The 24,019-nt window shown below is 44.9% G+C and overlaps 1 protein-coding gene across 6 annotated transcripts in view; it reads left to right on the top strand.

Moving 5' to 3' along the window:
- RREB1 (ras responsive element binding protein 1) overlaps positions 1-24,019 on the top strand; it is a 127,146-nt gene that overhangs the window by 63,247 nt on the left and 39,880 nt on the right. For all 6 annotated transcript variants that reach the window (XM_075416975.1, XM_075416970.1, XM_075416972.1 and 3 more), the window contains 4 exons: positions 1,567-1,656; positions 3,003-3,166; positions 21,739-21,883; positions 23,052-23,191. In XM_075416975.1, the coding sequence (XP_075273090.1) occupies positions 1,567-1,656; positions 3,003-3,166; positions 21,739-21,883; positions 23,052-23,191 (539 nt within the window). The remainder of the gene's footprint in view (positions 1-1,566; positions 1,657-3,002; positions 3,167-21,738; positions 21,884-23,051; positions 23,192-24,019) is intronic.

Genomic DNA, 24,019 nt, shown 5'->3' with positions numbered 1-24,019 from the left:
TAGAAAATTATCATAGCCCTATTTTTGAAAACAGAGTGTTAGAGAGGGACTCTAGAATGGTTCCCCAAATCATGTAGGAAGGCATATTGCTTTACTGAGACTTAGAAAAAACCTTTCTCTGACACCGTGTCAGCATCTTCCCTTCTAACATGCCAGAGAATTTGTCACAGAGACTTGTGTTAGTCATTCTCAGTGTTCTCCACAAATACTTGGGTCGGACAATCTGGAAATGGTTGCTTCTGAGTTGATGACTTCTGGGATGGCGATGGGGGAAAAGAGTTGTGTGGAGGGAGGACACACACAGATACACTCCTACCCATCAACTCCCTCCCAACTAAAGAGCTACTGAGGGCGGGTTTTATTTTTTGCTTGTTTTCATGAGACTTAAAATAGCCAGTAAAGAGGTTCAATAGAATGCATCCTTTTGGCATAAATATTATGCTTTCCCATCAGTCATGCAGAGATGGGTTTTGTACTCTCTTGTCACCAGAAGTGTAGGTAACAGGCAGTGGATCTATCTAGCTAGTGAAGATTTGTTTCGTTGTACAGAAAACTGAGGTTTAATTATCAGTGCCAGACCATCTTCCTTTTAATATACAGGCCTTGGTGCAGAAGCCATGCCTGGGCTTCTTAGTGAGGTGGTGAAAATACCCTTTATGTCACGCAGTAGCCATCCTTGCGGACAATTCAGGCAAACGCCTTTGGTTCCTGCCAGAGTGCCATTTCATCCTTGGCTGAAAGAGTGGCAGCTTTGCTCAGTGTCTCAAGGGCATACTTAAATGAGGCTGAGCTCTCCAGTTGGCTTCATTGTTTGTACTTGTGGTTTGACTATGGTTACTCCTGATTCTCACCTGGGTGGAGAGTAACTGGGTAATGTGTTCTTTTTGAGTCACTCCTGCATTGTCACCTCTTTCTCGCTATGATCTCATCAGATCTTGCAAGCTTCAGAAGGGTTGGGCCTGGCCCGTGTGCCTGGGTGGGATGCTTCTAGGAGCAACACAGGATGCTAAGGGAAATGGTGCTGGTGATTCAGTAAACGCTGCTCTTCCTTCTGAGTCAGCCACGGCGCAGAACCTGCAGCCCCCAGGAAAGGGCACCGAGCTAGTGCCTTGCCGTCGAGATGGGGTGGGAAATCTGAAGTCCTCACATCTTGTGCTTATTAAAGATCTTTTGGGAAGATTAGTGGCATTTGCCCACATACTCTGGCGGTGTGCCAGGAAGTGCTTGCTGCTCATCTAAATTCTTCCTGGCAGTGTGAGCTGGTCACAGTAATTGCCTTCCCTTCCTGTCCTCAACTGCTACTGCTGAGTAGCCGTGTGCTGTTAAAAAGGCTGCTGTACTTCTGTGGTAGTTGAAATGGCCCCTCTTTGTAAGTTCAGAAGTTTCTGAAACTTCCCTGAGGGATCTATCAGGATGATAAATGTGTACGTGCAAGTTGGTCTGTTAGTGGTGGCCTTTTGTACTTTGGATGGATTATATTTTTTCCATCCCCAGCAGTAACAGCTTTCAAGTTCTTTTATATCGATATTCCTTCTGATTTTTGGTTTCGTTATGTTTTGTTCACAGGAAACAAAAGAAGAGAAGTCTTCCTATACCTGTCCTCTGTGTGAAAAGATTTGCACTACACAGCACCAGCTAACTATGCACATTCGTCAGGTACGCAGAGTACCGGCTCTGGATTTCTTACTTTTATTAGGAGTGTCTGGTTTACCAGTGTCCTTTTTGCAGTAGTGAAAAACAATTCCATATGCACACCAGAAATGCTTCCATTATAACTTTTTTCAATTGTTTTGCTTTTATTTTAGCCTTCTTTTAAAAAAACAAACTCACAAACACAACCCCGAGTTGGGTAATTTTCCTCCCTTCCTTCCCCAACTCTTCCCCGACAGTGGCTCAAACAAGGATGTATGTCCTGTTCTGCATAGCTTAAGTTACCCCAAGGATCCGGAAAACCACTTCCATCATGAGGAAGAAGTCCTGTTTTGTTATCCTGTTTGAGTACAGATCTTTTTACTGATCAAGCAAATTGAAAAGCAGGAAGACGCAATCTTTATATCATGGCAGTGTAGAAAAGCCTGTCAGTCCTTCACAGGGTATAGCAATTTTGGGAGGAAGAATTAAAAATACGTGTTTTTTGTTGGATTATGCACTTTTTTGTCAGCTACAGGCCTCTTCTTGCTCCTCTTCAAATATATGTGTACTTCATAAAGAGGTTTGGCCTTTCTATGTCAGAAGGTTCTGCTTTGGATGCTAAGGTTGTGGTTCACCACTGTGAGTCCACTAGATACATACTACTTCAGTTTTCCCTTCTGTAATGTAACAATTATTTAATTTTTTTTTTCTTACTCTCCTGGTGGTTTTTTTTTTTTGTATGTGGAAAAATCTTCAAGTCTCTGAATGCAGGTAATAAAGAGTGGTACGTACAGCACAGTAGCTAATGGCCATATTTTGGCTCTGTAATGTATTCTTGTGGCCATAGAAGTCTGCATGTGTATTCAGAAGCAGTTTACTTCTGTTTTCTTAACTACACATTCAGTTTGGAATTAATATCTTTAAAGAATATTTGGTTTTAAGTGTCTTTCTTCTGCCATGAAGTTTGTAATTGCATCCTCATTTTGTTTTCCCCCTGACCACTCACCCAACCCCAAACACTGCAGAGCTTAAAGTATCCCAAGGTACCATTTGTGTGATGGGTTGTTGCTAGGTCCCTTTCTCTCCTTTTCTGCTGCACACCCAGCAGAAATGCTGCATGTGGCAAGCATTGCAGGCTGTGTGAAACAGCTACTTGTGCTGGGGGATTAAGGAGTTTAAACTGAAGGGCTGGGGTGGAGTTGAGGGGAAGAGGGATGGGAAGGAGAGGACTGTACAGGGCACACCTTGGTATAAAGTGTTGTGCTGAGTGGCTCTTCAAAGCTGCTTCTAAAATGTTTATCATTCTCGCTGATATTTTACTGGCACTTCAGAAGGGGCATTCAATGAAAAACAATCATTGCTTTCTCTAGCATAACACTGACACTGGAGGGACAGACCATTCCTGCAGCATCTGTGGAAAGTCTCTGAGCTCAGCGAGCTCCCTTGATCGCCACATGCTGGTGCACTCAGGTGAAAGGCCTTATAAATGTTCAGTATGTGGACAGTCCTTCACCACCAATGGAAACATGCACAGGTGAGTGCTGATCGTGACCCAGGAGTCTGGAAAGGATTACAGGAGAAGGGGCTGTTTTGTTTTCTTGGGAAGACTTTCAAGCTGACTGAAGACATTTGCTGGGGCAGAAAATGTGGATTGTCTGTGATCTACAAGTATGGCATGACACATGTACACGCACACACACTGCAACTACTAGGATGCTTAAGTTGTGGGAGGAAGTTGGAATTGCGAAAGGTCTTCTAGATCTCTTCACATATTATCAGAAATTGTTATGGATATCCAGAAGTACTGCTTTTTTGTTTGGGTTTTTTCTTTTTTTTTTTTTCCCTTGAGGAATTGGATGGATTTTTCTCAAAAGGACGAAGATACAGAGCGAACCTGTAGAGGAGCTTCTAATTTGTAGCTTCAGAGTCATGGATGCAAATGGTTGTATTGGAGGATCTGCAGTATGTTACGTAATTAGGTATCTGAGCGCCATCGTGAAGATGCCTCTTTGAAATAATTGATCTTGTTTTTAAATACATACATCATTACTTGCTTGTACCATAGACAAGTGCACTACAGATCCATAAAATTCTCTGTAACCCAAGTTGCCAAATGTATTTCATATCGTTTCCTTCGTAGGGATGTAGCAATATGTACCGTTGTCAACTAGGGAAACAAAATGTTAAATCATATGGATGTTCCTTCCCCTCTCTTATCCCCTGATTCAGTATTCATTTATTTGCATGGGTGGAGCACCTCAGAGCTGATTAAGACTTTGTGAATTCCCACATAGCTTTAGTCCCCATATCAAAGAGTTTACAGCCTACAAAGAAAATGCAAGACAGGTGGGGGAAAGGAATACAGCTTATAAGCAAAATGACAAGAATGATGGTTACAGACTGGTTCTGTGTGGGAGGGAAGAGATCTTGTTTCCTTGATTATTACCAGTCGTTTTCGAAGCAGTATGCTGTAGGTGGAATGAAAGAGATGATTTTGGTGACAATAGCAAAGATAACATAATGCCACACAAAGGAAGCAATAGCTGCTGGCAGCTTTACCTTTTCTGTATCATATTGTCCAGGTTAAACAGTTACGTGAAAACAGAGGAGAAATGGAAGGGAATGCAGTTTTGTAATTCCGTATTTATTTAACTTACACTTGATTGGAATTGGGGAGAGTTGGGGAGAGAGATGTAAAATGAGAAGGGAAGGACACAAAGACATTCAGATACTGGCCTTGGGCATTGAATAAACCACACGTCTGACTCATCTGACCAGAGGTGTTGCAAGCCACATGCTTGCCGGACTGGGTCACTACTCTGCCGTGAGGAAGGCAGGGCAGCTGCTGCGTTGCTGCTGATGCTACTGTCGCCATCCGAGGATGAATTCCAGTGCTGGGACTCTGGGGTGGTTGGATGCCTGTGTCCAGGTCCTCAGCCTGGGCTGCTTACTACAGGACTGGTTGCAGGTTTGGTTTGGCTTTTTGCCCAGTAGGCATCTCCTTGTCCTCTCCCAGGAGTAGGAAAGGGAGGCTTCTCCTGGGACTTGACTCCAGGCCTATCAGATGTTGATGCAGTCATCTTTGCTTACGCGGGTTTCCCCGTATAGCAACTCTTACCGTGCTTTAGTAACAAATTAGCCAGAATTGCCAGGCTCTGTGACGTGCCCAAGAGAAGTAAGTACAGAACAGAGCCTTCTGATGAGAAGACTGTTTGGTTTTAAATTTTTCTCTTAACAAGATGTTGCTTGAAGTTACCAGGATGGAGTGCTGTATTTACTGGCTGCACTAAGCAGGACCTAAGTTCGTGCATGGAAAATCTTCCTATTAAAAGTCCTACTTGTGTAGGCCCACGCTGCAGCAGCTCGGTGGGACATTGCAGACACCTGTTACTGAGCTTGGTGGCACTGCAGCAAGTGACCCCAGACCTGTGATGGGCAAGATGCTGAGCACACTGAAAGAGACTAGTTTTGCTAGAGGAGGGTAGTGGTTGGTAGGACTGTGCCGCTTTTTTTTTGCAGTGAATAACCTTTTCTTGTTGCTAGAACAGACTATAATAGTGAATCCTGTTGTTGAAGTGGAAAGCTTGAATGTGCAAGTAGGAAGATGGGGATAAATGCAAAGGGAAATGAAATTTGTTATCTGGTGCTATGACACACGCACAAAGATAATGTTCATTTTGCCCACCGGGTACCTCCTTCCGAAACAAGTATTTCGAGTCTAAGATGGTGTGAAGTAAATTCTTTCACAGGCATCTCGAACTTAGCTGTAGCATCAGGTCCAGTGGCCTGACAGTGCAGTGGATGAATGCCTCTCGCATCACATTCAAAACTGCTTCTGGCTCAGGATCCCAGAGCAAGGACCTGCTTGCCAGGTCCTGCCTTGTGTGCAACTCCCGCAGGCCTTGCTTGTGGTGGTGCCAAGTCTGCTCTTCCGCACCAGCTGGGTGATAACATGCATCCATTTTCCTCTGCTTTCGTGCACAGTTCCTTTATTGTTCGCTATTTTTGTGCTACGGTATTGTACTGACAGATACATGCCCAAAATAGCAAAAAACAAGGTTTCTAACCTGGCCCTGGTAGCCAACGTGTTGGTATCCCTGGGGTGTTGCATAGAGTGCAGGGTCAGAGAGAGAAGTTGTAGGTTTAGCAGTAAGTTGTGAATGCACTGCTAAAGAATCAGCGTAGTTTGTGAAGGTCCTGCAGGAGCCTCCCAAGCATTACTGCATTTACACCAAGTATGCTCAGTGCAAGGGAGAGGAGTGAGGGAGAAGTTAGTCTGCCAGTATCTGAACGGGGGACAAATGTGTAAATACATGCTACGTACATCCTCTCTTCTCTTTCTCTCCCTCTGCCTTGTTCTGGCTCTTATTTAACTGTCTATACTACTTTTTTTAATCCAGACTTTTAAAAGACCGTTTAGGGGAAAAAGTCTAATGAAATGGTTTTGTCAAGGGAAATACTGTGCCACAGGAGTGTTTATTGCTCTTCTGTCACAGGATGAAATTTCTGATCCATTTTTCCACCTCATAGCAGCCATGTCATTAGACATTCAGCTGAGCGAGGTAGGAAAGGAGACAAGTTTTGATTGCCTTTTTGGGTTAGAGAATACCAGTGTCATTACACTTAAGTGCCCATCATCTCCACTGAAAGCAAATTTTCTCTGCCCTCACTTTATTAAGGGAGAAGAACCCCTCCAGAGCTCTTATATGTTGCTCTTTTGCATGATGGCAAAACTTTTTTGCAATAGCCAGACTTTTTGTGGAGTGCGAATGCTATTTTCTGCCCATCTCTTCTCTGAGTTAGTGTAGCTGTGCCGGAGTGTTGCATGTACTCTTCACCTGTGAAATCCATGCTGCCTTTCCCAACACCCACAATACATCCAACACTTCATTTGTAAATGAGTCATAGCCTCTCACATGAAGTCCAATTTCTTTTTGTTGTGCTCCTTGGCTCCTTGTCAACAAGTCAGATTAAATGGGCACAGCGCACAGGGGTGGAGGGGAAAGGTGCTCTTGTGCAGCACCATTCAGAAAAAGAGGTTAAAACTTGCTTCCTTTTGTGACCCGGCTGACTCTTGGCCAGGATTTTCAGCAGGGAACCGTGAGCCCCAGGGCATCTCAGAGAAGTCCCTTACAGCTGCCAGACTGCTCAGGAGTGGCCTCAGCCTCCTGCAGGGTGGTTGCAGCTGGAGAGAGCAAAGGTCTCTGGAGAGTGTGCAATGTCCAGAGCGAAAAGCTGATTTTCTCATTCTTCTGAATGTGCCATCGAGCTGACGGCCTCCATATCAGTGCCGCGCTCACTGTGTGGGGAGGGTTGTTGCAATCTGGTACGATAACTGAGAGACCTGTCAGTGTCTGGCATCAGGAACAGGAATTGCTCTGGAGGAGGAGAGCTGGAGGCGATGCTGAGTTTTTTACAGAGATTTCTCTTTGTCCAGTACTGGAAAGAGCAAGTTGCCATAGATATAGCAAGCCTTCTAGCATCAGGGGACTGATTTGCGGGTTTGGGGAGTTGTTTTCTTGGGACTTTTTAGGAATTGAAGGAAGGAGTTAGATCAGAATAATTCAAAATTCCTGTAACTGGAATGGCACTGTGATGATCAGTATATAAGAACATCTGCAGTTTAGGATATGCTGTTCCTCACAGTTTTATGCTAGAGACAGAGACACTATGGCTTTCTCTCAGTCACAGTAATTTAAAATTGAATATTCTCAGATCTCTCCCAGGAGCATACACTGTATGGAAGGAGGGGGCTGCGTGTGAGGAGTAATCAAGAGTTTTCTGTAGCTCTGAAGGAGCTGGGAATTTCCAAAGTAGTGTCTCAAATCAATAGATTGTAATTACTAGAGGCTTTCCGAAGGCTTTCCATCTGTACTGTCACGGTAGCTCACCAGGGAGTTTGTCTACGAATAGTGCCGACTCTGAGGAGCCCTTTTCGGTCTAGACTGTGCCACCAAACAGAATGTTGCAAGCCTCTTATTCTGTCTCCACCACTGCATGTCCCCAAAATGCAGACAGAGGATTTAGGCGGCTGCTGTGGGTTTTAGTGGTGGTGGTGATTTGTAAGCTTTAGCAAGGGACCTTGAGATAGAGAAAAGGCTTTGCTTGACTTCCAACAGAACGTGGATCAGAGGGAAGGGCGATGCCTCCACGTGCTCCAAAAGGGTTTGCTTTGCAGGTAGGAGACTTTGCCAACGGCTCCTTTTGTATTTCTGTGGTTGAGGATGGACTGTGCCTATCACTTTAAAATCGCATTTTCCTCCTTGCCTAAGACATGCTGTCCATGCAACTTGGAAATGTTAATAGGATATAAATGCCAGAAGGGAGGCGAGAAATGACCTTCCTGCCAGTTTCCAGTGAGTAGCTATTAAAGACTCTGTTGCAAGTCTGAAAAGAGTAAAGGGATAATATATATGTTTCAGCCACAGCTTCCCCAGTTTGGTAAATGAAGCTGCAGTGTCCATGGCTGGTGTTCGCCAGGCTGTCCATATAAGTGCGGTAATGCAAACAAACTGAAGTGTTTCATATAAAACCAGACCATCACAGGTATCACCTTCTTTCTCTTTTTCCATTCCTTACCCCATACTTAGCAAAATTCTTCATAATGGCTTTTTATTTACATCCTACTTGGGTACTTGTAGGCTGCTTATGCGCCATCTCAGCAACAGGTCTCAAAGTTGGGGGATTTTTTTTTTTTGGCACATGCGAAACACCACATGCAACAACCACATGCAGAAGTCTTTGAAACTCAAATTGCAAGATCTGGATCGCAGAAGTTATGCTTTGAAGCATGCTTACAAAGGGTCCTATCAAAGAAGGTATTTCTTCTTTTAATTAAGAAGGCACTTTCATTCTTAATCTTATTTTCAGTGCTAGATAATTTTCCCAAACTTCTCTTTTTAATGCACTGTGGAGAGACAAACAGCTGGTTTTGTTATCAGGGTATGGTACTATTCTGATACTCAGATTAAGTCTTTTTTAAACAACACTTTGTGTGTGTGTGTATATGTTGCTGAGTGAGGTTTTTGAGAAAGATGGAAAACGCGCGTGCTGGAGGATAACCTGTGAATTTTGGTGTTTTAACTGTCCATCTTCAGTGGCAAATGAACAGTGTATGCTTGTAGAAGATTCTGATGTACTGGTTCGAAGATGAGTGTTGGATCCTGATGAAGGCATAGGAGTGGAGACGCGTACGCTTTAATGATTTCCCTTCTCCCTTCTCTCTTTACCATGAGTCCGTGTTTCATGGGCAGGCATGCGGACAGGCTGCCTGTGACTTTGCAAATATCCAGTAGTCCGAGTGTCCTCAAGATCTGGCTGAATCCATCCTCTCCCTGCATTCCACCTGTGAATTGCTCCTGTGTTATTTATGGCATTGGCCTGCTTCCAGTGCGTTGTGTGTGCTTTGTAGGGTGCAGTGCAATAACAATGTCCAGCCTCTGAGTACAAATAGGATCTCGGCAGTCTAGCACATGCAGCCTGGCATTTGCTTAAGATGAGAGTTTTTGGAGACAGAACATAGCCAAACGTGGTGATGAGCGGAAGAGGAGAGGAGCTGCCTTATTGCAACATGATTTGGTTTCTGGTGGTTGCAGAGATGGCCAAGAGGAAATTTGGTGTTAAATATTGGGTAGCTTCGAAAAACTGAACATACAAATACTTGAAGCTAAAAACAAATAGCCGAAAAGCTCGTGACACTTCACGCATGTGAAAAGGTCCCCTCTTATTGTCTTGCACAATAGAAATGTCTCTTTGGTCATCTCCTGAGGAGCTTTTATTTCAGTGTAGTAATTGGGAGGCAGTGCTTTTAAATATGAAGAAGCAGTCTGTATTACAGGCTTTCAAATCCATTCCATACACATGGGGGATGATTTAACCACTGTCAGCATGCAAGTGAAAGATAAGCTTCAGCAAATGCAAGTGCCCTAATTCTTGAGCAGGGATAACGAACACAAAGGGCTAATTTCTGCTTCTGGTAAGTGATCACTGTAGTTGCTGGAGACAGGTGAGATGTGATAGCTGTTGTGGTTTTCTTTGCAATTAAAAAATGTTACATTTTCACTAATACATTTTGTAAATAGGGATGGGGAAGCAGGTGGAGGGAAGTTTTTTTTGGTCTCTCTTCTGTCAGCAGATACATCCAGAGTAAATGTTTGGTATTCTGCTGGGATCCCCATGTTTTGAAGAAGATTAAAAACGAAAGAAAGAAAGAAAGAAAAGGTCAGGCTTTTTCAACAACAGTCTAGCAGTAAGAGTCTGTTTCTCTGTGTCTTTGATGAGAATTAGAAGACTACGCTATGTTTAGTGGTCCCAGGCAGAAACTTTTGTCGGCCTCACTGTTGCTGAGTAGATTGGTCATCTTTGGTATAGACTTTTGTATGAACTTTTATTTAATTCACATGACGCGTAAATAGGGTGCTCCAGCAAACCCGCCCGTAGAGGGGAGATAAGAGACTCTGAAGGAGCGCTTGTGCCATAGTACCTCCGTGAGCCATCAGAGCTGAACGGAGATGCCATGATTTCAGATGTGTTACATGCTGCTTGTAGCCTTGGACAGCATCCCCCTTCAGTTATCATTAAAGAACAGCAAAGGAAGTTAACACAAAAACACGAAGGCTGACATCTGATTAGAATCAAGCGAGGCAAGGAAGTGCAGAGTTAAGATTTATACGCAGACCTTAATTAGCTCCATTGTTCTTGAGAACTGAAGCGTACACAATGAGGAACATTATACTTGCATCTCCAGAGCTCTTTGGTACCTAAACAGAAGAAAGACTTCAGTGTGCTTTTCAGTCCTAGATTTTGTGTGTGCTGCTGTTAAGTAGTAGCTAAGTCTGATCTTGGGCGTTGTAAGGCTGTGGATTTTTATGTTTCCGTTTTCTGCAGGGAAAAAACAGGGGACCCACTGCTCTCCATATTTTTAGGTTTCTGGTGCAGCTTGTGCTGAGGGGAAGGTGGTGTGACGTAGCAGGGTAATACCACCCTCCTCACAGGCGGTAACATAAATCTCTGTATAACAGAGTGTATAGAGCGTGGCTTACTGCTGCTTTGTTGCCCATGTCACAGTTCAAAGGAGCACAAGCCACTTGACAGATTAGACTGTAGTTGCAGAGCACATGGCAGCACAAGACCTTGATCTTTCCGCTTAAGTACCCTTTCAGGAACATCACCTCCTCTGAAGGTCTAGTTTTCTCCGGGATGTTACTTTCCCTTCTCACCTTGAAGAACTACAAAATAAATACAAGCCTAAACTCAGCAAGCACTAGAAAATCCAGACAATCTTTGCAGGGAGCTGAGGTGCTTTTAGTCCTTTGCCATAAGCCTGACATTGACACGGTTATTGCAGAGATGTTAGCTCTCAAGGTTAACAAGTAACGTGTTGTTTTGTTGGCATTTTGGTTGGTGGTTTGTCTTCTAGCTTGTACTTCGCTTGGGTGATTCTGTGTAGAAAACGCTGGTGGTGAGAAAGTTTGCTGAGAGAGTTTGTATGTTAAGGTACTCTTTGCTCAGCCTGTTGTGCATGCACGTCAGAAATACTTGCATCGCTTCTCTAGTGAGTGATGTGTTCACTCTGTTCCTCCTGTTGTCTGAAAAGACTCCCGGGCCAAGTACCGATGAGAATGAGGAAAACGTCTGTCTCAAACTGCATTTGTGGTTGCTGTTGTTCCACCTTTAAAGTATCTCTTCCAGCTTTACCTTTTCTCCCCCCAGTATCTAACCTGCTCAACCTGTTCTGGTTCAGCATGCTGGAACCGGCAAACTGCAGAATGTACTCCCTCTCAGGGTCAGCAGGTTTTTTCCTCTTTCTTTTCTCCCCTCTTTTAAAAATAGGATGTTTGTTAACAGTAGAGTGTCAGCATCTGTGGAAACTTCTCTAGCCGTAAAAAAAAAAAAACCACGGTGAGCGGAATCTTGGCATTTGGGCTTAGCCAGGGCCTTTCACGTGGGTTTTTGAGCCGTGATGCTCACCTGCGTGATGGACACATCTTAGGCAAAGACACAGTATTTGAAGTAGTTGTGCCATTATACAACTGGTAAATAGCACACAATATGCAAATATTGCTTTCCGTTTCTTGAGGGCATCTGTAGAGATATGCTGAGTTCTTCAGGCTACTCTCTTAGCTGAAGTTTTCTAAAGACTCTCAGCGATTTTTTTGGTAAATCCTCGGAGTCAGCTGTCCAGTGCTTCATGTGGAAAGATGTCTTAAGACAGAGGAGGTGTACAACTCCTGTCTGGCTCATTTTTGACATCAGGCCACCTCAGTGTTGTTGTCTTTCTTGACAGTTTCAAACTGAGGATGGAGAGAGTCAGGCAATCCATATTGCTCATGGACTGCACTGAAATTAATTTCACTTGGGCGCAGAAGTTGCCAAGCTCCTGTAAAGTAGCACAAGTCGTGCGGGGACTTCTGTTTCCAGCTACTAAACAGACATGTAACAAGACATGAAACCTTTTCCTAGTGCGTCTCGGCTCTGTGGGGGAATGCTGTGAGCTCACCGTCAGTGAGGAAGGAGGACCACATGTTCAGGAACTGGAGAGGAAACGGCCTGAACACGTGAAACCTCTTTTGCTAGGATGCGGTCCTCGGCGCTGGGAAAAGTTTGAACAACTCATGTGTGCGCATTGATAACCTCTTACTTCCTTGCCCCTTGGGTTACTTGGTGACTGCTGATATCCCGATGCGGGGACCCTGCTTTAACGAAGATGTGCTGCTCTTATCTAGCGCAGCTTCCGTGCTTGCATGCGTGCGTGCGTGTCTGCGGGGGGGAGGTATTTGGCTCCATCTGCGCAGCGTCCCCAGCATTGCTGTGGCTGTCTGTTTTTTCCTCCTTGAGCTGTGTGACGCAGCGAGTTGTTCTGTGCTGTGTGCCATCAGGATTGCTCAACAGTGGAGCACCAGAGGCAAGCAGCTGCGTGAGGGCTTTGCCTGGTTCTGGGAGGTAGCTGGGGCCTGTGTTTGCTTGGTTGGCAAAGGGGTGTGGTTATGGGGGGGAGGCAGGACGGATCTGGGACTGCTTCATCCGTGTTTGCTCTTAAGGATGAAACTTTTCCCCTTTCAGGCATCCTTTCTCTAACTTCCTCTCTCTCTCTCTCTCTCTCTTCCCCCCCCCCCTTTTTTTTTCCTGATGCTAAAATTTAAAACTGTTTTAATTGTCCTTACCGTCTAATAACATTTGTTTTCTTTAAACATAAAGTTTATTGAAAAATCAGTAATCAAGTCATTGACTAAGGTTATATACCATGATAACTAAAGGACGTGCCTGAAAACCACAAATTACCAAGAAGATAAACAAAAACATCAGAATGTCCCAAGCCAGGTTTTTGGTACACTTTTAAAAATCTTATTCCTGATTAATTTTATTGTTGTTAATGAACTTTTGTCTCCAAGCCCAAGTACAGGGGCCTCAGAAGGAGCTTGTTTAATACTGTCCCTTATGAAAGAGTTTCTCATGGCTTGAAAGTCTCCTTGCAGTATTTGGCACCGTTAAGTCAGGTCTGTTCTGAATTTAATGCAGGCTGCGGGCAGGCAGTTTGGTGAAGTGATACCGGGAAGCTCACGCTGCATTTCCCTGCTCTTCTGCCCTCCCTCACGCAAGGGTTGGTGCGAGCTACAAATGAATGCTTGCTTTTTCTGTACTTTGGGTAGCTTTGCTTTGGAGGCATGGTTTGAATCACTTCCCTGTCACAGCATCATCAGGCAAATATTTGTCTCCTTTTTTTCCTTTGAGGTGTTGTGACAGCACTGCTGGTAGGGAACAGGAGTAACTTTTGAGGCAAGCTGGGAGTGCAGTTGTATCAATCTCAGCCTGTTTGAACTTGCTGATTCTGCGTAACAAGTAGTTGCTTAAGTGTGGATACAGCAGAATTATTCAGAAATGGTCCCCCCCTCTTGGGATTTGTAGATCAGTATCTTTCCTCTCACTCATGCTTACAACTTGCCTTGATTCACAGCAAAGCAAAATTTTACTCTAGGATAAAAATACAAAATGCTCTGTCTGCGTGTGTGTCGCATATCCTTTGTGTTGGCAGCTCCGTGGCCCTGGTTAAGTTTGCAGACTCTCCTGGTAGCACTGAAAAGGGATTTCTGATCTGTCAATTAAATGTAATCACGGGTGGCTTCTGCAGCCTTAGCACACCCAGCTAGTCTTGGTGGATCTAAATAATAATGCTCATGCCATGCTAATGATGCTGTCTGCCCCCCTGCTGTAAAGCTATTTGTGCTTTACTGGGAGAACCTCCTTGTGCAGGGAGACAGACAGCGCAGCAGTCCGCACTGCCCTTGGGGGGATACCCACGGTACGTCTGTTCGGCACCGTGGGCCACAGCAATTCCCAGGGGGACGCCGAGGGGACTGCTACACCCACGCCCCACGTGCCGCCCCATGCTGCTACGCGAGGAACCTCGCCGGGGCCATGTTAGCCCTGGTAGAGCTGGTTGGCGCTGGGGCCTCCACGAGGAGAGCGAGCCAGCAGGATTGCAGCGCCAGGGTGTGGGGAGCACTGGCTGGGGGATCGCCTGCTCTGCCCGGTCGCAGGCGAGCGGCTAAAATGAGTCAGTGCTTCCTGATCTGATCCTTCCTGGGACCCGTTCGCCCCACCCTGCTCTTGCACTGCAGCCATTGCAGTGGCTTTCTTACTGGCATAGCCTTGGAGATGTCTCGATATTCAGCTTCATTTTGTTTATCCCATGCATTCAGCACTGGTTACCGCTAGTGTATTTGGTGGTACTTGGAATTTGTTTTGAGATTGCTCCGCAGTTCTAAGAGGGCGTTTCCCACGTGGTTGCGTCTTTGTGTCTAAATGTCTCTTGACTTACCGTGAAGTGTGCGTGCTGTCTGAGGGCTTTTTGGGTCACTTCTGGGTTTTTTTGAGGATACAAATAGCGAACAAGCCAAGAAGATAAGACAAACAGAAACTCGTCCAAGTGTGTGATCATGTCTGATTTGCAAAATTACCTGCATCTTTCTGGTTCCTGTGATTACAGCTGGCAAGGGCTGAGTGGGTTGCTCTCTTAAGTGGGTGATGTTGGTAATTAGCACTGGAAATATATTGTCAATACAGTTTCTCTGCATGTTTCAGCAAACAAACGACTAAACTCTTTAACCCAAGGACATAATGCCACTGCACTTTTGACTTAAATTTTAGTCATATTCGTGAGACTCTAAAGAAGGGGGTTAGCAGCAGTGTATTAAGTGATTGCTCCTAAAAATCCTGCTGCTTCACTTTGTTTGTTCAGGATCTATTTCCCATGCTCGTCAAACGGCAGAAGTTTTGAAGAGCAGTTCACTGTGTTCTACGTTTTTAGACAGCTTGGCCTGAAGTAACGTTTGTTAAGCAGAATGAAACAAAAACAGTGACAAAAAAGACATGACCTAGTAATCTCTCAAAAGAGATGTTATCCGTGTAATTTTGAAGGCTGTCTTCTTTTACTCTGTGAGCCATCTTTCAGTCTGTGGGGCCTGAAGAACGTCATGGTCCAAATTTCAACCTGTCTTGGCTGCATCCTGCACTCGTGTTAGTTCTGACACAGTGGCACAAAGTTGAAACTTAGGCAAAGCAGACTTTTTTTTTTTTTTTGGGAAGCAGAGATGTTCATAATAGACATGCTTTTTCTTTGCTGTAAATTAGTGAAAACCAGTTCTTTGGAGATTACTGTTATTTGAAGGTAGCGATGTAAGTGAAATATCTCAGGGAAGAAAACAGTGGAAGGGGTAAAGCAATTGTGTCAGCTACATTGTACTTTGGGCATCTGACCAGCTCAGTCCTTCCCAGACTAGCTTGGTGAACTTGAGTCACTCTTTACGTTGGAGGAAAAAGAAAAAAAATTTAAATAAGGTAAAGGATGGAAAGCACTGATTTTTTGTTCTTAGTCTCTGAATGGTTGGATGTGTGGCTCCCTTGTCTTCAGATAAGCATCAGACGTATGAGGATCATCCCCTAGATTTTGATATGAAACTGCTCAAACATCACGAGGGAGGTGAGGAACAGCCGTGTGCAATACAGTAGAGTATAGGGTACATCTAGTGGTAAAGTGGAGAAACTTAGAATAATATGTGGGATATGGAGCCAGAACCTGAACTCAATGCTGTCAAATGATCTCTCTGGGCTGATAATGCCCGGATTCATTGGCCACCCCACTGCGTTTCCACAGGCGTGGAGATGTGAGGGAGGAGGAGGGTGTTTATACATGCGCTGGATCCTGCGCTCAGGAATTAATCTTGATTTAGATGCTGGGACTTTCCCAACCAGGCCTCAGTGAAATTGCTTGCTGCTCCCCCTCTGGACATGCAGCTCCTTCTAATCAGACCTACCTGGCATAAACCTCACTTGACTGCAAGCCAGCAGTGCTTGTGCTGCCATAGTTATAAGGGAGAGGCTTAACCCTGGACCCTGCTCAGAGGCTGCAGATACACCCTTTTGTTCAACACTTTCCTTTTGCCCAGGTCTCCGAGCCAGGCAGGCCCTTTCTCTTAGGGATGTGGAGCACATCAGCGGCCGTGGAAACCCAGGATGCAGCTACAGTGTGGTTTTTCTCCCCAGAGTTAGAGGTGAGGGATTCCCACGCATGCTGAGGGGTGCTTCCTTTCCAAGAGCCAGAGCAGCGCTGATCAGGTTATCTGCATGCAAAGCAGGAGCTCCTGGTTTTGTTCATAATTCAGTGGGACCGGGAGCTGGGAGCAGCTGCGTCTTGTAGTTGCCTCTTTCAGGATGCTTTAACTCCTCATTCTAGCCTTGAGCCAGCCAGTCAAAACCTGCCCACGTTCTGGTTTTGGCATTGGAGCTGTAGGCTGCCCTGTTTCAAGACCTCCAGAAAGCTTGTATCATCAAAATGCAAATCCCTTCAGCATTAAGAAAATGCAGCAGCCCTTTTTGGAGATGCAGTAAAAACTGGGATGTGACCAGCACGAGCTGCATGTCACTTCAGCAGGACACATGCTCTTTTTTTTTTTCTTTTCCCCCCTCCTATGAGTCATCCGCCTTAGGCACTGATCCAACACCATCCACGGGGAGAAAAGGAGAGAGGTACTTGAGTTCTGCATTTGTTTATTGTTCCAAAAGTCTCTTGTTCAATGTAAAGTGGCAGAGAATTCACTTGCTACTGTTCTGGTAGAGTAGTCACCCTTCTGAAATCATGCTCTGCGTTAAGGTTTGGGGCTGAAAACTTTTTCTGCCCATTTGTTTTTTTAAAAAAAAAAAAAGGAAAAGAAGCTGGGGGAATTCTTGTACAGTATCATCTTGGTCATCCTGTCCACGTGGCCATTCGGGGAGAGGAAAGTTGTGGCAGAAGAGGGGAAGCGGAAGGTGATTCTCACAGGGAGGATGGAATGAAAGGCAGTCGAGCTCTTGAAAAATGAGGTTTTGTCGTGAGGGCTGACTGGCACATGGTTGTAACACAGTTGGATCCTCTTGGCTCACCAGTGAAATTCTTTGTGTGAGGAGGAGGGAAGAGATTACAAGGAGAGGGTTTTCACATACAGCTGTACTGCAAAAGGCATAGTGTGTAGCAAGCTATCTGCATTTTTTGCATAGCAGTTCTTAAATGTTAAGAGTTTAGTTCAGAGGTGGATCAGACCTTGTTTGGAAAAGACTTCATTTCCTCTTTCCATTTTGGGATTATTCTTTGCAAATTCTTCTGGCTGTCTGCTTTCATTCTATATAGAGTTCCACCACTTTCTCTGAAAAATCAGGGCTAGCTAGCACTTCATGCAAGGGAGTCCTCTGTAATATTAAGCTCAAACTTTTATCGCCTTCCTTTCATCCTGTGTATCATGGTTGCATTTTAGCATTCCACCCTCAGTACTGTAGAAGTGTATGTGTACTTGCATGTGTAGCTGGAAAACTAATAACCACCATCTGAAGTGTGGGTTTCAGGGCTCTGTACCTTCCTGAGCCTGTCTGCTGTTCTTGGGTGGCTCTTAGGATGGTTCAGAGTCAGAATTCATTGATTTAAATTGGAAAAAAACCAAAACAACTCAAGTTTCATCTGCTGTGGCTCTGGCTCTCTTCTGAGCTGCAGCAGTGGTCACTTCAGAGCTGCTGACACATTGCTGTAATTTGCATCTGTGGCTGAATATGAGCATTTCTGTGCATGTCCTTATTTTGCCCTTCTTTTTTTGCATTACATTCTCACTTAGTGTTGAGTGTTTATTTTTTTGGAACTGATGAATGTCATCTCATTTTCCTTTATCATTGTAAGATGCTGGAAGCCAGGCTGACTTACGAGCCCGGCTTTTGTATTCAATGTATGCCAGTGTTGTCAGGTCAAAATATGTTGTTGTAGTCACAATGGGAAAATAACTTCTAAGCACAGTTTTGTTCCTGTTCTACTTCTAGCTTGGCAGGCTAAACAGTGAGGTCGGGCATTTTCAGTGTTACATGTGAGATGTAATCAAGGCAAATGCTGCTAAAGGAGGATCAGGCAAAGCAAATGCCCCCCCCCCCCCCCCCCCCCCCCCGCAGTTGTAGTTAGGAAACTTTTTAAGTAAAAGAAGCCTTGGTGAAGGGAGTGTTCAGCTTTAAAAGAAGAGTTCTGTATGTGGATATGGCTTGGCATCAGCTGCAGTTCAACCCAAGTTGGGTGATAAATGTTCTCTCGAGGCAGAATGACATCCATGTTGCAAAGTAAAAGAGAGAGATGAAGATTGTGTCTATCCTTTGTACTGCTCAGCTTTATCTTCCCACTTATCTTGGGCTGTAGCTCAAGTAATCTTTTTCCTCTCCACCCTTGACTTGATGTAGTGAAACTTGCTTAACCTGCCAAAAGAAGAAACCTGCTGGCTGTAACGTGGACGGGTTGCGACTCTCTTTGAGAACTCTGGAACCTGCTGCTTTGGTTTCGGATTTTTCTTTTTTCCTTGATGATCGCACGCAGAGAGCTATCACAGCAGCTGTGATATTTGACCTACGCAGTAAAAGTCAAAGGTGCAGTCAGGGTGTCTTCCTGTTTATAGCTCAATAGCCTGGGCCGCTTCCTTTCAAATATACAAAACTAAAACATGAAGGGATTACCACATTCCTTGCTGTGGGTACGGATTCTGTGCTCGCATTTAGGGCATGGCAAGAGCGCGCAGGGTGCGGGAAGGAGAACTGCAAGCCGGAGGCAGCCGGTGACTTTGATACCAGACGTAGCAAAGCCCCGTCACCGTGGTGCTGCACCCACATTAGCAAGCCCTGCCTTCCCAACATACATTATATTGCAAACACGGCTGGACTGCTTTTGGGACTTGCAGGAGCCAGTATGTTTGCATACATTAGGTCATGCCGGGCAGAGGTGCCAGACTGAACTGACACTAACCTGGAGGTCTCACCAGTTTCTCCTTTTGGTGTGATGTGGATGTGCCATCACACCCCTCTCACATAGGAGCAGCTCCATCAAAACAGGCAGAGTTCAACAGGTGGACAAACAGCAGGTAGAAAGAACTCAGCCCTGGGGAAGCTGTTTTGCATGGGTAGTGACTAAACAGGAGCTCTGCATCCTTGTTACTGGCAGAAAGGAGACTTTCAAAGAAAATAGGAACAAAAAGTCCCACGCTTAATGCATAGGAGGTTTCTTTTGTTTGTTAGTTTTCTGGGTGAATGTGATTTAGCTTGAGTGCTTTTGCTCTCTAGCTCTCTGAAAAGTAACTGGCCGAGTAACATAAGCTGTGCGTCAGTCAAGCTGCCAGGAAGTTAGGCATGTAGGCCATGTGTGTGTCTGGGCTGGGGGACAGACAGGCACATGCAAAAGCCTCTCTCTCACTTTCAAGAGCTCAGCGAAACTGGAAAGCAGTCTTCATGAAAAAGAAAAAAAAAAAAGAAAGAAACTATCTTCCAAGTTTTGCTTTGCCTGCACAATTGAATACTATGGTTTTTTGTTCCCAGATGCTTGTTGAGTTTTATCTTCAACCATTGTGGACAGAAACCCTTTGAACAAATAGCTGTTTTCTTCTCCCTTATTCTTGCATGAATACAGGCAACTGCTCCTCACACTGTTGACTTATCACCACTAGGAAGCTCTGGGGTTGACTTAGCTAGCACACGAAGTTAGATCAGTGCCGTAAGGGGGGGAGAAAAACAGATCAAAAAAAGACTAAAGACAATGAGGCAGTACAATACCTGTAGATGCCTTCCCTGCGGATTGTGTGAGACCAGGCAGCACTGGATTCATGCCGATAAATCAGTTAGCTTTGGTGCCTGTGGTGACGGGGCTGCCAGAGGGCCAAGGCAGGGGAGTGCACTGAGCTGCGGAGGCTGTGCCAGCGCTTCGACTTCTCCCTGGCTCTGGTCGAACCTGGAGAGAGCCAAACCCTCGGAGCTTCAGCCTTCCTTTCTGCTCCCAGTCAGGCCATCGGTGGGGAAAGAGGTTACGCGAATTCAGCAGTGGTCCTGTATTGCTGTGCCCAACCTGCTGGGCACTTCTGCACACAGATACTCTCTCCTCCTTGAACCTCCCACAGTGTGACTGACAGGTGTCACCAGTTTCCGTCCACCGTTTGTGTGACCAGTGAGAGTTACTAGGGGGCTGGGGAAGCCACATTTTTCCTTGTGGACCTGGTCCTCTGAGCAGCCCCAGCCTTGCTGGGCATTGACAGCGGGCAGTAGCTGAACAGCCATTTTAAGTATTGGTTCTGGTGTGTGTGGTGCTTTTGGCTTGGGGCTGTTCCTACGTAACACCCTCAGAAGCCTGGCTGTAGTTTGAGACCGTAATTTAGATGCCCTTTTTTTTAAAAAAAAAGAGGGTTCAGAGATTATGAAAGGAAGTGTTGAAAAAACGTTGTGTGAGGAGACAGTCCTCCCAGCAGCTCCAGTGGATTCTGCCTGTGAGTCAGTTTGGTCCAGTGTGTTATCTGGAAGCATCATGCCCTTGGCATCCAAAACTAAAACGGATTTGGTGTCATAACAGCCAAGCAGTTATGAGGACATGTGAGACTCGTCTAGGTTACAACATTCTCTCATGTTTGAACATGGTAGCGTGCAGTCAAGCTAAATGGCACGGTCCTGAGCCGAGCTGGGGGTGTAACTTCTGAAGCATGTGCCCAGATGCCATTAACATTGTCTCCCTTGTGCTGCTTTGAAGTCAGCTACATAGACAAAGGGCAGCTCTCTCCTGCACTCCCATTTCTACCTGTTAGAAGCAAAAATTTCTATTGCACATAGGAGCCTAAGTTTGATGTTTTTCTAAAGCACTACAAATTTGAAGTGAGGCTGAAGGCCCTACATTTGTTTAAAAAAAAGAAAATTTACAAGGTGGGCTTTTAGTAATCAGAAAAAGAAGCAATGGGAGCAATACCCCGAAACTACACAACAGTGTCTTCCTCAGGTTGCAGATAAGGAAAATCAAGCGGCAGGTGAGTCAGGCATACAGATCTTTGTGAGAATGCTTCCTGAGCCATTTTGTCCTTCTCCACTTTCCAGTGTCTTTGTGACGAGAAGTAGTTGTTTTCCTGGGGAAGCTGGTTTGTGAATGTGCTTTGGCAATACGGAGTTGTGCAAGCCAAACCTGCCGCAGCTGAACAGTTTGACCAGATACGTCTTGGCTTCAGAGTTGCAGCTGAAATTTGGAGTTGGGTGCACGAGCGTGTTAAGGATGGGAAGGAGACAAGTGTATTTAGGAAGCGTTGCTCTGACATTGGTGTATGCTGACGCATTTGGGGTGCTGTCTGAAACTATAAAAGGAGAGAGAGTCAGCTGAAGATGGGGTGCTTTTTTTGCACGGAGAGAAGGGGATGCTAAGCTGCAGGCTTTTCCTTACCAGACTGCCACAGGGCTGGGAGGCCAGGCCTGTAGATTGCTGCGCAGCGTCAGGCAGAAGCAGCGCCTGTTGGATGAAGGGGGACGGGCACTGTGCTCCCGGGGATGGGCGGTAACGGGGCAAGTGCTGTGCTGTGGGTCGGGGCACGGCGAGAGCTGGCAGGCTCCCTGCCGCGGCCCCGCATGGTCTTTGCGCTGCCGGGGTCCCGTGCTGGAGTGTGCCCCAGCTGTCTTTCCAAAGTGCGGTCCGGTTTATGGGGTCTCTGCTGGTATCCTTTAAAGGCAAACTTTAGAAGTGTTGTTGGCATTAAAATTTATGTGGACTTTCCGGCCAGATTTGCCTGCTGACAGTGTCTTCTTCCTCCTCTTGCTCAGGCACATGAAGATTCATGAGAAGGATCCGAACAGCACAGCAAGCACAACTCCCCCATCGCCGCTGAAGCGCAGGCGGTTGTCTTCGAAACGGAAGTTTAGTCATGATGCTGAGATGGACAGAGAGGAGAGGACACCTGCAAAAAAGGTTCTTTACAGGGCATGGAGCAAAAGATTTTCCTGGCTACCTCCTAAACTGTCAGCTGTTGTGTTCATGCAGTCAGCACAGAAATACTGAAATGTAGTCTTGTTACAGCCCTGCATATATTGAAGATGCCATGCTTTTCCTGTGTAGCCAGTGCTGTTGTCTGAGACTGAAAATGAATTTTTAATCTCAGAAATCAAAAAAATTCAATTTTTTAAAATTCTTCATTGTTTAAATATTTGGGTTTGCTTGTAATTTATATTAGGCAATTGATGGTGGATGGCAAGAGGATGAACTATTCTTTTGCTACCTCAGCTTTTCCCCTAGTTTTTTTTTTCTTCCATTTACTTCATAGTCTTGCAGGATAGTGATTTGATCTTTAAAAAAACCCAGTGTTTACTTCAAAAGCAGCAACAGCTTAAGTCTGTTTTTGTCTTCATCTGGAGAAAAAAAAAATCTGTAGTACATTTCACTTTCACAGTAGCATAATCCTACATTATGGGAGTTGCAAGAGCAAAAATATTTATTTGAAGGCCATTAGGGTTTTGTTTATGAAATATTTTAGTACGTTTCAGTCCATTGTACAAAATGTATGGTGGCTGCCAAACTTAACTCGACCCTTTCCACTTACTATCTTTAAATGGCAAGCTAGTAGCAGTTCCATTTAGCTCAGTACAGCTTGTTTCTGTGCATGCTTTTCTCCCCATAATCAGAAGAGGACTATAGAAAACACGGAGAAGTTCAGTGCTTTTCCCTGGACCACTTGAGTTAGGAGCTGGCAGTATCTCAGTGGCATAAATAATCGAGGCTGACAGCTCGCCTGGTTTTCTGAAGGGGGAAGAATGCTAGTTCAGTAGGATATAAACATACAGGTTTATAAGTTGTTCAAATCGCAGTTTCTCATTAGAACTGATGTATCCATGACTTAGCTGCACTCGGTATCTCCTGCTGAGCCTCCTTGTCTGTCGTGCATGTTCTCACACACACGCGGAGGCTCTGTTGCTGCTCACCCTCTCTCTGTTGCCAAAATGAGTCATTTCTGGTCGCCTGCAGCAAAGTTACGGATGAAACCTGCTGCTTCATTTTTAAGAGAAGGACTTCAGACGGATTGCGTGTTTAGTTTGTTGCTTAAAATTTGGTCTAGTGAGGTTTTTTTTCCCTCTCTCTGAAGGTTGTCGAGGATGGTCACTCCTGTGAAGGGGATAAGAAGGCTGAGGAGGAAGTTTATCATTGTCCAGTGTGTTTCAAAGATTTTTTTTGCAAGTATGGGCTGGAGTCCCACATGGAGACACATCCAGATAATTCGCTGAGGTAAGAAAGAGTCCCAGGAGTGTTTCTGGTCACCAGATGGCCTGAAGGGAGCCTGCTGGGGAGGGACAGGAGCCATTCAGCCCCCTGCACTGTTAACTGCCCCCCTTTGTGATTTTGAACAGGTTTTTAAACATTTCTGCCTCATCTTATGTCACCAGGGTGCTGCAGGGCTTAATTTTGTTATTTTTTGCAAATACAGGATATCTTACCAGTCAATAGCTGGGAATGTTTTTAGAAGAAATCAAAGCACCTTCCTCCCCTCTGAACCCATCACTGTTGTTATGTAAAACTGTAAAATGCCAAATTGCAAAATTTTAATAAGTTAAACTAAAGATGTTTAAAACATGAAACAAAACTTGATAAAAGTATTCAGGTACCAACCTATGAGATTATCCTGCTTGGGGAGAAAGCAATCCCTGGATGTAAAGGTGTCGTCGTCTGTTGTGGGAGTGAGTGAAGACAGATGAGTTTCTGGTTCCAGACTTTCAATAAAATGTGTTACGCTTTTCTGCCTGTCAAGGTTAGGGAATGATTTGGATTTTGACTGAAATCAGCTTTTCTTAACAAGGAATAGTTAGTTATTAATTGCTTGGGAAGGTGCTTGGGTGTTGTGTTTTGGTTCGAGTAATCGCCCCTGGGACTCCTGGTACTTTTTTATTTCCTGTTTTTTACCATAGAAAAATGTAGAGCCAGATATGTGAAGATACAGAAGAGATATTCCAAGTCTAGTTTAAATGTGCAAAAAAGCTGCTATTTTAGAGAATGAGACTGTCCATTTGCAGAAACTTGTCAGTGTTTTAAGGTTATTTTGTGACATTGGACTCTATG

This window comes from Opisthocomus hoazin, chromosome 3, assembly GCF_030867145.1.
Source record: "Opisthocomus hoazin isolate bOpiHoa1 chromosome 3, bOpiHoa1.hap1, whole genome shotgun sequence".
Classification (NCBI taxonomy): Eukaryota; Metazoa; Chordata; class Aves; order Opisthocomiformes; family Opisthocomidae; genus Opisthocomus; species Opisthocomus hoazin.
This window is presented reverse-complemented; position numbering and strand designations above follow the sequence as displayed.